The following is a 14,017-nucleotide window of genomic DNA, read 5'->3' on the forward strand; positions in this document are numbered from 1 at the left end:
TTGCTTGAAAAATAAAATTAAGAAATACCCTACCATCTAACACTACACTCACAACTTCAAAAATATTATTAATAATTAACACCACCCTACTCCACTATTTAAATATATTCATTCCTACCTCATGCCCTCAACCTGAAATGGGACATCACCGCTTAACACTCCCTGTAACTCTTCTGCTGTCAGGTCTCGGCCACCCAAATACCTCTCTGCAGCTGCCACCACTACCTCCATTTGCTTCGACTTACATTCCATCCCTGCAGTACAATTAATAACCATTGCTATAAATGCTAAAAATCCAATTTACTGAAACATACAGTGAGGGAAAAAAGTATTTGATCCCCTGCTGATTTTGTACTTTTGCCCACTGACAAAGAAATGATCAGTCTATAATTTTAATGGTAGGTTTATTTGAACAGTGAGAGACAGAATAACAACAAAATAATCCAGAAAAACGCATGTCAAAAATGTTATAAATTGATTTGCATTTTAATGAGTGAAATAAGTATTTGACCCCCTCTCAATCAGAAAGATTTCTGGCTCCCAGGTGTCTTTTATACAGGTAACGAGCTGAGATTAGGAGCACACTCTTAAAGGGAGTGCTCCTAATCTCAGCTTGTTACCTGTGTAAAAGACACCTGTCCACAGAAACAATCAATCAATCAGATTCCAAACTCTCCACCATGGCCAAGACCAAATAACTCTCCAAGGATGTCAGGGACAAGATTGTAGACTTACACAAGGCTGGAATGGGCTACAAGGCCATCGCCAAGCAGCTTGGTGAGAAGGTGACAACAGTTGGTGCGATTATTCGCAAATGGAAGAAACACAAAAGAACTGTCAATCTCCCTCGGCCTGGGGCTCCATGCAAGATCTCACCTTGTGGAGTTGCAATGATCATGAGAACGGTGAGGAATCAGCCCAGAACTACACGGGAGGATCTTGTCAATGATCTCAAGGCAGCTGGGACCATAGTCACCAAGAAAACAATTGGTAACACACTACGCCGTGAAGGACTGAAATCCTGCAGCGCCCGCAAGGTCCCCTGCTCAAGAAAGCACATATACAGGGCCGTCTGAAGTTTGCCAATGAACATCTGAATGATTCAGAGGAGAACTGGGTGAAAGTGTTGTGGTCAGATGAGACCAAAATGGAGCTCTTTGGCATCAACTCAACTCGCCGTGTTTGGAGGAGGAGGAATGCTGCCTATGACCCCAAGAACACCATCCCCACCATCAAACATGGAGGTGGAAACATTATGCTTTGGGGGTATTTTTCTGCTAAGGGGACAGGAAAACTTCACCGCATCAAAGGGACGATGGACGGGGCCATGTACCATCAAATCTTGGGTGAGAACCTCCTTCCCTCAGCCAGGACATTGAAAATGGGTCATGGATGGGTATTCCAGCATGACAATGACCCAAAACACACGGCCAAGGCAACAAAGGAGTGGCTCAAGAAGAAGCACATTAAGGTCCTGGAGTGGCCTAGCCAGTCTCCAGACCTTAATCCCATAGAAAATCTGTGGAGGGAGCTGAAGGTTCAAGTTGCCAAACGTCAGCCTCGAAACCTTAATGACTTGGAGAAGATCTGCGAAGAGGAGTGGAACAAAATCCCTCCTGAGATGTGTGCAAACCTGGTGGCCAACTACAAGAAACGTCTGACCTCTGTGATTGCCAACAAGGGTTTTGCCACCAAGTACTAAGTCATGTTTTGCAGAGGGGTCAAATACTTCTCTCTGTCTCTCACTGTTCAAATAAACCTACCATTAAAATTATAGACTGATCATTGTCCCGCCCTGGCCTATAGAACTCTAGCTAGTTTGGTCAGGGTGTGAATATTCTAGGTTTGTATTTCTATGTTTGGCCGGGTGCGGTTCCCAATCAGAGGCAGCTGTCGCTCGTTGTCTCTGATTGGGGATCATACTTTAGGCAGCCAGTTTTCCTGCCTGTGTTGTGGGATTTTGTTGTGTTCCTGTTTAGGCTTGTGTGTTAGCCCTTTGGACCGTCACGGTTAAGTTTGTTATTTTGGTTACTGTGTCGTGTGTTTATTAGTTAATAAACATGTACGCCTTTCATGCTGCACCTTGGTCCGACCCGTTTCTTAACGTACGTGACAATCATATCTTTGTCAGTGGGCAAATGTATAAAATCAGCAGGGGATCAAATCCTTTTTCCCCTCACTGTATATCACTTGTTGGCCTCTCTCTCTGTACTGGTACAGATCTACTACTCTCACCACTCCCCCCCCCCCTTGACCCCTATATAATCGCTGTCCTGATATCCAGAAGCTCTTTTTGGTCATAAGAGACGGTGGCAGAAACATTATGTACAGAATAAATTACAAATAACGCGAAAAAACACACATAATAGTACAATTGGTACTACTCACACCATTCCTCTCAGGATCACTACCCCTTGACCCGTCTTCCTCTACTTTCTTCCCTGCCTCAGCATATGACAACTTTTGCACTACTCTTACCCTGGAAACCTCAGCCTACCTCTCTGGCACGGGACATTTCTGATCCCCAGCTCCATGGGCACCCCTACAATTAGCACATACCACTACTTTCCTCAATGCTACACATTCCTTTGTCTCATGCCCTTCTGCACACTTCTCACACCTTGGAACCTCCCTCCTACACACTGCTGCCACATGCCCATGAGTTTGACACCTGTAACATCGTAATGTATTCGGCACATAAGCTCGTACAGGATAACTTACAGTTGGAGTCATTAAAACTTGTTTTTCAACCACTCCACAAATTTCTTGTTAACAAACTATAGTTTTGGCAAGTCGGTTAGGACATCTACTTTGTGCATGACACAAGTAATCTTTCCAACAATTGTTTACAGACAGATCATTTCACTTATAATTCACTGTATCACAAATCCAGTGGGTCAGAAGTTTACACACACTAAGTTGACTGTGCCTTTAAACAGCTTGGAAAATTCCAGAAAATGATGTCAGGGCATTAGAAGCTTCTGATAGGCTAATTGACATATTTTGAGTCAATTCGAGGTGTACCTGTGGATGTATTTCAAGGCCTACCTACAAACTCAGTGCCTCTTTGCTTGACATCATGGGAAAATCAAAAGAAATCAGCCAAGACCTCAGGAAGAAAACTGTAGACCTCCACAAGTCTGGTTCATCCTTGGGAGCAATTTCCAAACGCCTGAAGGTACCACGTTCATCTGTACAAACAATAGTACGCAAGTATAAACACCATGGGACCACGCAGCCGTCATACCGCTCAGGAAGGAGACTCGTTCTGTCTCCTAGAGATGAACGTACTTTGGTGCGAAAAGTGCAAATCAATCCCAGAACAACAGCAAAGGACCTTGTGAAGATGCTGGTGAAAACAGGTACAAAAGTATCTATATCCACAGTAAAACAAGTCCTATATCGACATAACCTGAAAGGCCGCTCAGCAAGGAAGAAGCCACTGCTCCAAAACCACCATAAAAAAGCCAGACTACGGTTTGCAACTGCACATGGGGACAAAGATCGTACTTTTTGGAGAAATGTCCTCTGGTCTGATGAAACAAAAATAGAACTGTTTGGCGGAAAAAGGGGAAGGCTTGCTAGCCGAAGAACACCATACCAACCGTGAAGCACAGGGGTGGCAGCATCATGCTGTGGGGGTGCTTTGCTGCAGGAGGGAATGGTGCACTTCACAAAATAGATGACATCATGAGGAAGGAAAATTATGTGGATATATTGAAGCAACATCTCAAGACATCTGTCAGGAAGTTAAAGCTTGGTCGCAAATGGATCTTCCAAATGGACAATGACCCCAAGCATACTTCCAAAGTTGTGGCAAAATGGCTTAAGGACAACAAAGTCAAGGTATTGGAGTGGGCCATCACAAAGCCCTGACTTCAATCCTAAAGAACATTTGTGGGCAGAACTGAAAAAGTGTGTGCGAGCAAGGAGGCCTACAAACCTGACTCAGTTACACCAGCTCTGTCAGGAAGAATGGGCCAAAATTCACCCAACTTATTGTGGGAAGCTTGTGGAAGGCTACCCGAAACATTTGACCCAAGTTAAACAATTTAAAGGCAATGCTACCAAATACTAAAGGCAATGCTACCAAATACTAATTGAGTGTATGTAAACTTCTGACCCACTGGGAATGTGATGAAAGAAATAAAAGCTGAAATAAATCACTCTCTCTACTATTATTCTGACATTTCACATTCTTAAAATAAAGTGGTGATCCTAACTGACCTAAGACAGGGAATTTTTACTAGGATTAAATGTCAGGAATTGTGAAAAACTGAGTTTAAATGTATTTGGCTAAGGTATATCTAAACTTCCGACTTCAACTTTATATATCCTAACTTCACTTTGTCAGGCAAAGACTCAACTTCAAAACTCAAAAGAACAGACAATGACTCTTCTGTTTCTCCAGTCACACCAGCCTGTTTGTGTCGCACCAAACGTCGAGCATCACAAACACCGGGAATCTTCCCCTTCAGTTGGTCAACTTTTACATTTACTGCTACCCCAGTAATCACTCCTCTCAATGGCGCCCTTTCCCCCATTTGTTTAACTCTGAGCGCCTTCTCACTCTGACCAACAGAAACACAAACAATTATCACTAGACCACATCTGGTTACCCTCTTTTTTCACCCATCCTGAAACCACAGATGGATCAGCCAAAAGGCAAGGATCCACTTTTTCCACAAACTTCCCTCCTACTGTCACAGACTCATCTTTATCCTGACCCTCGGTGCTAGCCTCGGGCTCTGAGTACTTCACCACACCTACCACCTCCGATACTTCACCACACCTACCACCTCCGATACTTCACCACACCTTCCACCTCCGATACTTCACCACACCTACCACCTCCGATACTTCACCACACCTACCACCTCCGATACTTCACCACACCTACCACCTCCGATACTTCACCACACCTACCATCTCCGATACTTCACCACACCTACCACCTCCGATACTTCACCACACCTACCACCTCCGATACTTCACCACACCTACCACCTCCGATACTTCACCACACCTACCACCTCCGATACTTCACCACACCTTCCACCTCCGATACTTCACCACACCTACCACCTCCGATACTTCACCACACCTACCACCTCCGATACATCACCACACCTACCACCTCCGATACTTCACCACACCTTCCACCTCCGATACTTCACCACACCTTCCACCTCCGATACTTCACCACACCTACCACCTCCGATACTTCACCACACCTACCACCTCCGATACTTCACCACACCTACCACCTCCGATACTTCACCACACCTACCACCTCCGATACTTCACCACACCTTCCACCTCCGATACTTCACCACACCTACCACCTCCAATACTTCACCACACCTACCACCTCCGATACATCACCACACCTACCACCTCCGATACTTCACCACACCTACCACCTCCGATACTTCACCACACCTACCACCTCCGATACTTCACCACACCTACCACCTCCGATACTTCACCACACCTTCCACCTCCGATACTTCACCACACCTACCACCTCCAATACTTCACCACACCTACCACCTCCGATACATCACCACACCTACCACCTCCGATACTTCACCACACCTTCCACCTCCGATACTTCACCACACCTTCCACCTCCGATACTTCACCACACCTACCACCTCTGATACTTCACCCTCATTCTCTTCCATTTCTCCTCCTGTCTTCAGCTCACTCTGTTTACACGTTCTACCATTCTTCTTTAACAAACCTTCTCCCTTTTTTCCGCCATTTTTAACCGACTCAAGCTCACCCTCTTCCTCCCTCTCTCTCTTAGACCTCCTCTGCCTCTCTTTTTCCCTCCATTCCTCCTCCGTATTCCAAGTATACATCTCCTTGTGATAATACTGCACTTCTCCTGACATACATCTGTTTCTTGCTTTCTCAAGGGACGCCATTTACGAGGCTCTCCCATTTGGCAGTTACCCCTACTGGTCTTTCCTTCCCAAGAACAGACAGAGCTCAACAGGGGAATCAGTCCTTCCACCCCATTGACGTTAAAATGTAAACCGGTTAAAAGTAGACTCAACGAAATGCCGTTGCCACGAGCAGCACTGCAGCTATTGGCTGTGTTCGAGATAATCAGAACGACTGATCTACAAATCACCTTGCATCATAAATAACTCATTATTATTTGTAGATCAGTTAGTCACGATTTACCCATGATACATCACGGTTTTGATTATCTCGAACACGGACAGTATCTGCGCATGTGCACGGGTTGCTTCACGCTGTTTACAGCGTGGTAACCACGGCACCAAAACAGTGCGAAGTTAGTCTCACGCTTCAACGCTCTTAGTTGTTGCGGAAATTAACCCACTATGCTGTTTACTTTCTGCATCTATGTCATATCGCTGAGTCAACCTTTAAGGTAAAGTTAGGGTATGGAAGTATCACGGATTCCAGATAGCACTAATCATCCTCCTCTCTCAGCCATCGCTTGCTTGGATTTGAATCTTGAATTTGGTCAACAAAAAAATGAATGGCTTATTTGCTACATGAGGTTTATTTGATCGAATAGAAGTTTGGTAATGATTAAGTTGTTACTAGTGTACTGATATAAGTAGGACACGTGACATCCCTGCAACATTGAGAAAAAAACCTTTATATCAGAGTTGTCTCGAGATGGCTATGCATATTCATGGTATGAGGCTAGTAACATAGCATCTCTCGCCATTAAATACAGGCGGTTGAAGTCAACAACCCTCATCGAATATTTAAAAAACAGATTACAATAATGAGATGTATCCGCCAATCCAAAGAAAAGATAGGCGGGAGATAGACAGACTGCCGTGTGTCACGAGCGTCTAAGGAAGCGGACCAAGGCGCAGCGTGTTGAGCGAACATGTTGACTTTATTTAATTAAAGCAACCACGAAAACAACAAAACAAATGACGATAGTGAAGTCCACAGTGACAATGACTGAACATGGAACAAAAACCCACAACCACAAGGTGAAAACACACAGTTTAAATATGGCTCCCAATCAGAGATAACGAGCCGACAGCTGACACTCGTTACCACTGATTGGGAGTCACACAAACAACCAAGACAACACACCCAAAGACAACCAACCAAAACACAACAAAACGAACACACCCTGGCTCAACATACAAAGTCCCGGAGCCAGAGCGTGACACCGTGCCGCTTTGTGGACAACGACTCACATTGTTAGGGCGGAGAGACATGTATCTTGTCAGTATATCCATCATCTTTGCCTGCGTACACGCTGAAGGGTTGCAACTTCCGCAAGGTTGTGTCGTCATCAGTATCTCTGGCGGAGTCAAATGGTTATGTCTTCATCTAGTGGAAAGGGTATGCATCGTTTCAGAGAAAATAGATTAAATAAATAGCCATGTCATCAATAAAGTTTACAGTGAAAATTTATTGTTACAAAAATCAAAGGTAAATGCTATGTTATAGAATATATAGCTAGCTGCTCCATTCACGGTAAGAGAACATTCTCTGCTGTAGGGATGCTGATAGCCTGCTGAGGGTCAAAGGGGAGGGTGGGTCTCGGTGTGTGTTCCGTGCCACGGTAAGAGAACATTCTCTGCTGTAGGGATGCTGATAGCCTGCTGAGGGTCAAAGGGGAGGGTGGGTCTCAGTGTGTGTTCCGTGCCGGAGTCGGAAAGGTCATTGGTTTTGACATCATGTGTGTGTTGTGTGTGTGAGTGATGTTCTGAGAGGTAGAGGGAGGGGGAATGCCGTGGGCTCTTGTTCCCGAGTTGGGACAGGAAGAAGCGGACTCCGTAAACTCCGATGTTCTCTACATCCAATTCCTCTGACAGCATCACCAAGTGCCTCTGGCCAAACCGCCAGTCCTCCCTACTGGGCCATTGCTTGTCAACCAGCGGACTCATGCTGTCTTCATGATGATGCTTCAGCGGCTTGGAGATGAACAGGAAGTCCATCTGACCAGCGCAGCCTGTGATTGGCTCCCTGGGAGAGCTGGTCTGGCCTGTGATTGGCTCCCTGGGAGAGCTGGTCTGAAGTCTCTTGCTGGTTCCAGAGGGGAGTGGTCTGAAGTAGGGTTGAGGATCAGACATTTTAGGGTTCATCCCATTGAGGACAGGACCCACAGCAGTGGAGCTGCCCCGCTTCTGCCTGGTGGGGGCAGGGGGCAGGAGGGGGGGAGGAGGGGGGAGGAGAGGGGCTCTGCTTGAGGGAGGGGGACAGCTGGTTGCAATGTCCCAGGTCTGAGGCCTTACCAACCCAGAGGCTCACACTGTGGGTCCCTGTCACACCCTGTTTCTCCTCTGTTTCGCTCTCTTTTTCCCTCTCCCCTTTCACCTCACCCTTCTCCCATCTCGCCCCTTCTTTCTCTCTCTCTCTCCTCTCCCTCACCATGATGTCTGCCTGCAGGGAGTTAGTGATGCGGACGATAGCAGAGTGGACAGTGGTCCTGCTGGGGTTGGGGCTAGGGTTAAGGTTGGGATTAGGGTCTTCCAGGAAGTGGTGTCCAGAGGAGGTGAAGGGCTTGTGTTGGTACGGATCACTGTTGCACACCACAGGGTATGTCTCACTGACTATCTGTGAAAACACACAACAATACAAGTAGGAAATAAACACACAGACCTTACAGAGGCAAAGCCACGACAGGTTGAATACTGTCCCACCCAATCAGGCTGCCTTAAAATATATACAGTGGGGAAAAAAAGTATTTAGTCAGCCACCAATTGTGCAAGTTCTCCCACTTAAAAAGATGAGAGAGGCCTGTAATTTTCATCATAGGTACATGTCAACTATGACAGACAAAATGAGAAAAAAAAATCCAGAAAATCACATTGTAGGATTTTTAATGAATTTATTTGCAAATTATGGTGGAAAATAAGTATTTGGTCAATAACAAAAGTTTCTCAATACTTTGTTATATACCCTTTGTTGGCAATGACACAGGTCAAATGTTTTCTGTAAGTCTTCACAAGGTTTTCACACACTGTTGCTGGTATTTTGGCCCATTCCTCCATGCAGATCTCCTCTAGAGCAGTGATGTTTTGGGGCTGTCGCTGGGCAACACGGACTTTCAACTCCCTCCAAAGATTTTCTATGGGGTTGAGATCTGGAGACTGGCTAGGCCACTCCAGGACCTTGAAATGCTTCTTACGAAGCCACTCCTTTGTTGCCCGGGCGGTGTGTTTGGGATCATTGTCATGCTGAAAGACCCAGCCACGTTTCATCTTCAATGCCCTTGCTGATGGAAGGAGGTTTTCACTCAAAATCTCATGATACATGGCCCCATTCATTCTTTCCTTTACACGGATCAGTCGTCCTGCATGCCCCAAAGCATGATGTTTCCACCCCCATGCTTCACAGTAGGTATGGTGTTCTTTGGATGCAACTCAGCATTCTTTGTCCTCCAAACACGACAAGTTGAGTTTTTACCAAAAAGTTCTATTTTGGTTTCATCTGACCATATGACATTCTCCCAATCCTCTTCTGGATCATCCAAATGCACTCTAGCAAACTTCAGACGGGCCTGGACATGTACTGGCTTAAGCAGGGGGACACGTCTGGCACTGCAGGATTTGAGTCCCTGGCGGCGTAGTGTGTTACTGATGGTAGGCTTTGTGACTTTGGTCCTAGCTCTCTGCAGGTCATTCACTAGGTCCCCCCGTGTGGTTCTGGGATTTTTGCTCACCGTTCTTGTGATAATTTTGACGCCCCAGATCGAGGGAGATTATCAGTGGTCTTGTATGTCTTCCATTTCCTAATAATTGCTCCCACAGTTGATTTCTTCAAACCAAGCAGCTTACCTATTGCAGATTCAGTCTTCCCAGCCTGGTGCAGTTCTACAATTTTGTTTCTGGTGTCCTTTGACAGCTCTTTGGTCTTGGCCATAGTGGAGTTTGGAGTGTGACTGTTTGAGGTTGTGGACAGGTGTCTTTTATACTGATAACAAGTTCAAACAGGTGCCATTAATACAGGTAATGAGGTGGAGGACAGAGGAGCCTCTTAAAGAAGAAGTTACAGGTCTGTGAGAGCCAGAAATCTTGCTTGTTTGTAGGTGACCAAATACTTATTTTCCACCATAATTTGCAAATAAATTCATAAAAAATCCTACAATGTGATTTTCTGTTTTTTTTCTTCTCAATTTGTCTGTCATAGTTGACGTGTACCTATGATGAAAATTACAGGCCTCTCTCATCTTTTTAAGTGGGAGAACTTGCACAATTGGTGGCTGACTAAATACTTTTTTTCCCCACTGTACACTATATACAAAAGTATGTGGACACCCTTTCAAATTAGTGGATTTGGCTATTTGAGCCACACCCGTTGCTGACAGGTGTATAACATCGAACACACAGCCATGCAGTCTCCATAGACAAACATTGGCAGTAGAATGGCCTTACTGAAGAGCTCAGTGACTTTCAATGTGGCACCGTCATAGGATGCCACCTTTCCAACAAGTCAGTTCATCAAATTTTCTGCTAGAGCTGCCCCAGTCAACTGTAAGTGCTGTTATTGTGAAGTGGAAACGTCTTGGAGCAACAAGGACTCAGCCATGAAGTGGTAGGCCACACAAGCTCACAGAATGGGTCCACCGAGTGCTGAAGCGCATAGCGTGTAAAAATCGTCTGTCCTCGGTTGCAACACTCACTACCGAGTTCCAAACTGCCTCTGGAAGCAACGTCAGCATAATAACTGTTTGTCGGAAGCTTCATGAAATGGGTTTCCATAGCTGAGCAGCTGCACACAAGCCTAAGATCACCATGCGCAATGCCAAGCGTCGACTGGAGTGGTGTAAAGCTCGCCACCATTGGACTCCGAAGCAGTGAAACGCGTTCTTTGGAGTGATAAATCACACTTCACCATCTTGCAGTCCGACAAACAAATCTGGGATTGGCGGATGCCAGGAGAAAGCTACCTGCCCAATGCATAGTGCCAGCTGTAAAGTTTGGTGGAGGAGGAATAATGGTCTGGGGCTGTTTTTCATGGTTCGGGCTTGGCCCTTTAGTTCCAGTGAAGGAAAATCTTAACGCTACAGCATACAATGACATTCTAGACGATTCTGTGCTTCCAACTTTGTGGCAACAGTTTGGGGAAGGCCCTTTCCTGTTTCAGCATGACAATGCCCCGGTGCACAAAGCGAGGTCCATACAGAAATGGTTTGTCGAGATGGGTGTGGAAAAACTTGACTGGCCTGCACAGAGCCCTGACCTCAACCCCTAATCTCAACTCCATGATTTTGGAATGAGAGTTGACGAGCAGGTGTCCACATACCTTTAGTCATGTAGTGTATATAAAACATTTAATAAATGAATTTGATTTGTTGTTTGTATTGTCTCCTGACTAATCAGGCATTGTGGGAAAATGTAGTAGGAGGTTCCTGGGATCTAATTGGTTTTATCACAATCATAAGGAAGGACAGTTTTTCTGTCTGAAATACAGTTCGTCAAGGGACGCTGTGGAAAGCGTGTTTGTTACAGACGGATATCAGGACTGGAAGCACCAGGCTAAACCTACTCTTTAACACTGGATACAATTGAAGGATACAGTGGCAATCTAAGCCAGGGTAATGTTATAAATCAACTTAACCGTGAGGCCATGGACTATTCATTGTAGAGCGTAATCGTAATGGATTCCCAAAATGGCGTATCAGTGCGGTCGTGTTCTCTTGTGTGTCCATGTAAATAGCATGTTTTTTTGTATTTTTTTGTATTTTCCGTACAGTGAGGGAAAAAAAATATTGATCCCCTGCTGATTTTGTACGTTTGCCCACTGACAAAGACATGATCAGTCTATAATTTTAATGGTAGGTTTATTTGAACAGTGAGAGACAGAATAACAACAAAAAAATCCAGAAAAACGCATGTCAAAAATGTTATAAATTGATTAGCATTTTAATGAGGGAAATAAGTATTTGACCCCCTCTCAATCAGAAAGATTTCTGGCTCCCAGGTGTCTTTTATACAGGTAACGAGCTGAGATTAGGAGCACACTCTTAAAGGGAGTGCTCCTAATCTCAGTTTGTTACCTGTATAAATGACACCTGTCCACAGAAGCAATCAATCAATCAGATTCCAAACTCTCCACCATGGCCAAGACCAAAGAGCTCTCCAAGGATGTCAGGGACAAGATTGTAGACCTACACAAGGCTGGAATGGGCTACAAGACCATCGCCAAGCGATTATTCGCAAATGGAAGAAACACAAAATAACTGTCAATCTCCCTCGGCCTGGGGCTCCATGCAAGATCTCACCTCGTAGAGTTGCAATGATCATGAGAACGGTGAGGAATCAGCCCAGAACGACACGGGAGGATCTTGTCAATGATCTCAAGGCAGCTGGGACCATAGTCACCAAGAAAACAATTGGTAACACACTATGCCTCGAAGGACTGAAATCCTGCAGCGCCCGCAAGGTCCCCCCTGCTCAAGAAAGCACATATACAGGCCCGTCTGAAGTTTGCCAATAAACATCTGAATGATTCAGAGGAGAACTGGGTGAAAGTGTTGTGGTCAGATGAGACCAAAATCGAGCTCTTTGGCATCAACTCAACTCGCCGTGTTTGGAGGAGGAGGAATGCTGCCTATGACCCCAAGAACACCATCCCCTCCGTCAAACATGGAGGTGGAAACATTATGCTTTGGGGGTGTTTTTCTGCTAAGGGGACAGGACAACTTCACAGCATCAAAGGGACGATGGACAGGGCCATGTACCGTCAAATCTTGGGTGAGAACCTCCTTCCCTCAGCCAGGGCATTGAAAATGGGTCATGGATGGGTATTCCAGCATGACAATGACCCAAAACACATGGCCAAGGCAACAAAGGAGTGGCTTAAGAAGAAGCACATTAAGGTCCTGGAGTGGCCTAGCCAGTCTCCAGACCTTAATCCCATAGAAAATCTGTGGAGGGAGCTGAAGGTTCGAATTGCCAAACGTCAGGTTCGAAACCTTAATGACTTGGAGAAGATCTGCAAAGAGGAGTGGAACAAAATCCCTCCTGAGATGTGTGCAAACCTGGTGGCCATCTACAAGAAACGCCTGACCTCTGTGATTGCCAACAAGGGTTTTGCCACCAAGTACTAAGTCATGTTTTGCAGAGGGGTCAAATACTTATTTCCCTCATTAAAATGCAAATCAATTTATAAAATTTTTGACATGCATTTTTCTGGATTGTTTTGTTGTTATTCTGTCTCTCACTGTTCAAATAAACCTACCATTAAAATTATAGACTGATCATTTCTTTGTCAGTGGGCAAACATACAAAATCAGCAGGGGATCAAATACTTTTTTCCCTCACTGTATATATTTCCCTATCACACTTTTCATCCTTCTACTAAATATACTTTCCTGCAACTCGCCTCACTCAATGTGGAACGGATTCTATTATTTACTCACCTTTATCTAGAATCTCCAGTTGAAAATAGCTAGCCAGCTAACTAGCTAACTAGCTACTTGCTATTAGCCACCATTAGTGGCTTTCACCCAGAACATCGGATTTTCTGCCGGAATAACTGAATCACTGGACCTTAACACCGGATCGCAACTAGCTAACCGCAACCGAATGGATGTCGAATGGATGTTGCTGTAGGCTAATCACCACTGCCCCCGAAGCAAGCACCAGTTAGCCTTGAGCTAGCCTCGAGCAGGCCCATATCCCGGCTATCTACCTCTCTGTCTACCGGACGGGAGTAGCCAGCTAACCAGCTAACTAGCTACTTGCTATTAGCCACCGTTAGCGTTTTTTCACCATTGTCCGTTTCCTGCACTACCTGCCAGCCAGCTCTAGCCTGGACTATTATCGGCCAGTCTGCACTGTCTGCACAGCGCGTTATCGACCCAGAACCTATCGGATTATCTGCCGGAATCACTGGACCTTTAACACTGGATAATCGCAACTAGCTAGCTGCAACCAAATGAACGTTGTTTTTGGCTAATCAGCCTTGAGCTAGCCTTGAGTCAGGCACATCTCCCGGCTATCTACCTCTCTGTCAACCGGACGGGACCTCCTAGAGTCGACACAGAGCCTCGCCGATC

At 45.5% G+C, this 14,017-nt stretch overlaps 1 protein-coding gene across 2 annotated transcripts in view; it reads right to left on the reverse strand.

The window, feature by feature from the left end:
- Positions 1–7,184: 7,184 nt before the first annotated feature.
- LOC121534202 overlaps positions 7,185–14,017 on the reverse strand; it is a 61,022-nt gene continuing 54,189 nt past the window's right edge. The window contains exons 6-7 of one of the 2 annotated variants that reach the window (XM_041840764.1): positions 8,383–8,568; positions 7,185–7,338 (exon numbers count right to left, since the gene is read on the reverse strand). In XM_041840764.1, coding sequence (XP_041696698.1) covers positions 7,327–7,338; positions 8,383–8,568 — 198 coding nt within the window. In that variant the 3' untranslated portion in view covers positions 7,185–7,326. Of the gene's footprint in view, positions 7,339–7,400; positions 8,569–14,017 lie in introns of those variants that run through there. The other variant, XM_041840763.2, reaches the window with a different exon arrangement.

Source organism: Coregonus clupeaformis, unplaced genomic scaffold, assembly GCF_020615455.1.
Source record: "Coregonus clupeaformis isolate EN_2021a unplaced genomic scaffold, ASM2061545v1 scaf0092, whole genome shotgun sequence".
Lineage (NCBI taxonomy): Eukaryota > Metazoa > Chordata > Actinopteri > Salmoniformes > Salmonidae > Coregonus > Coregonus clupeaformis.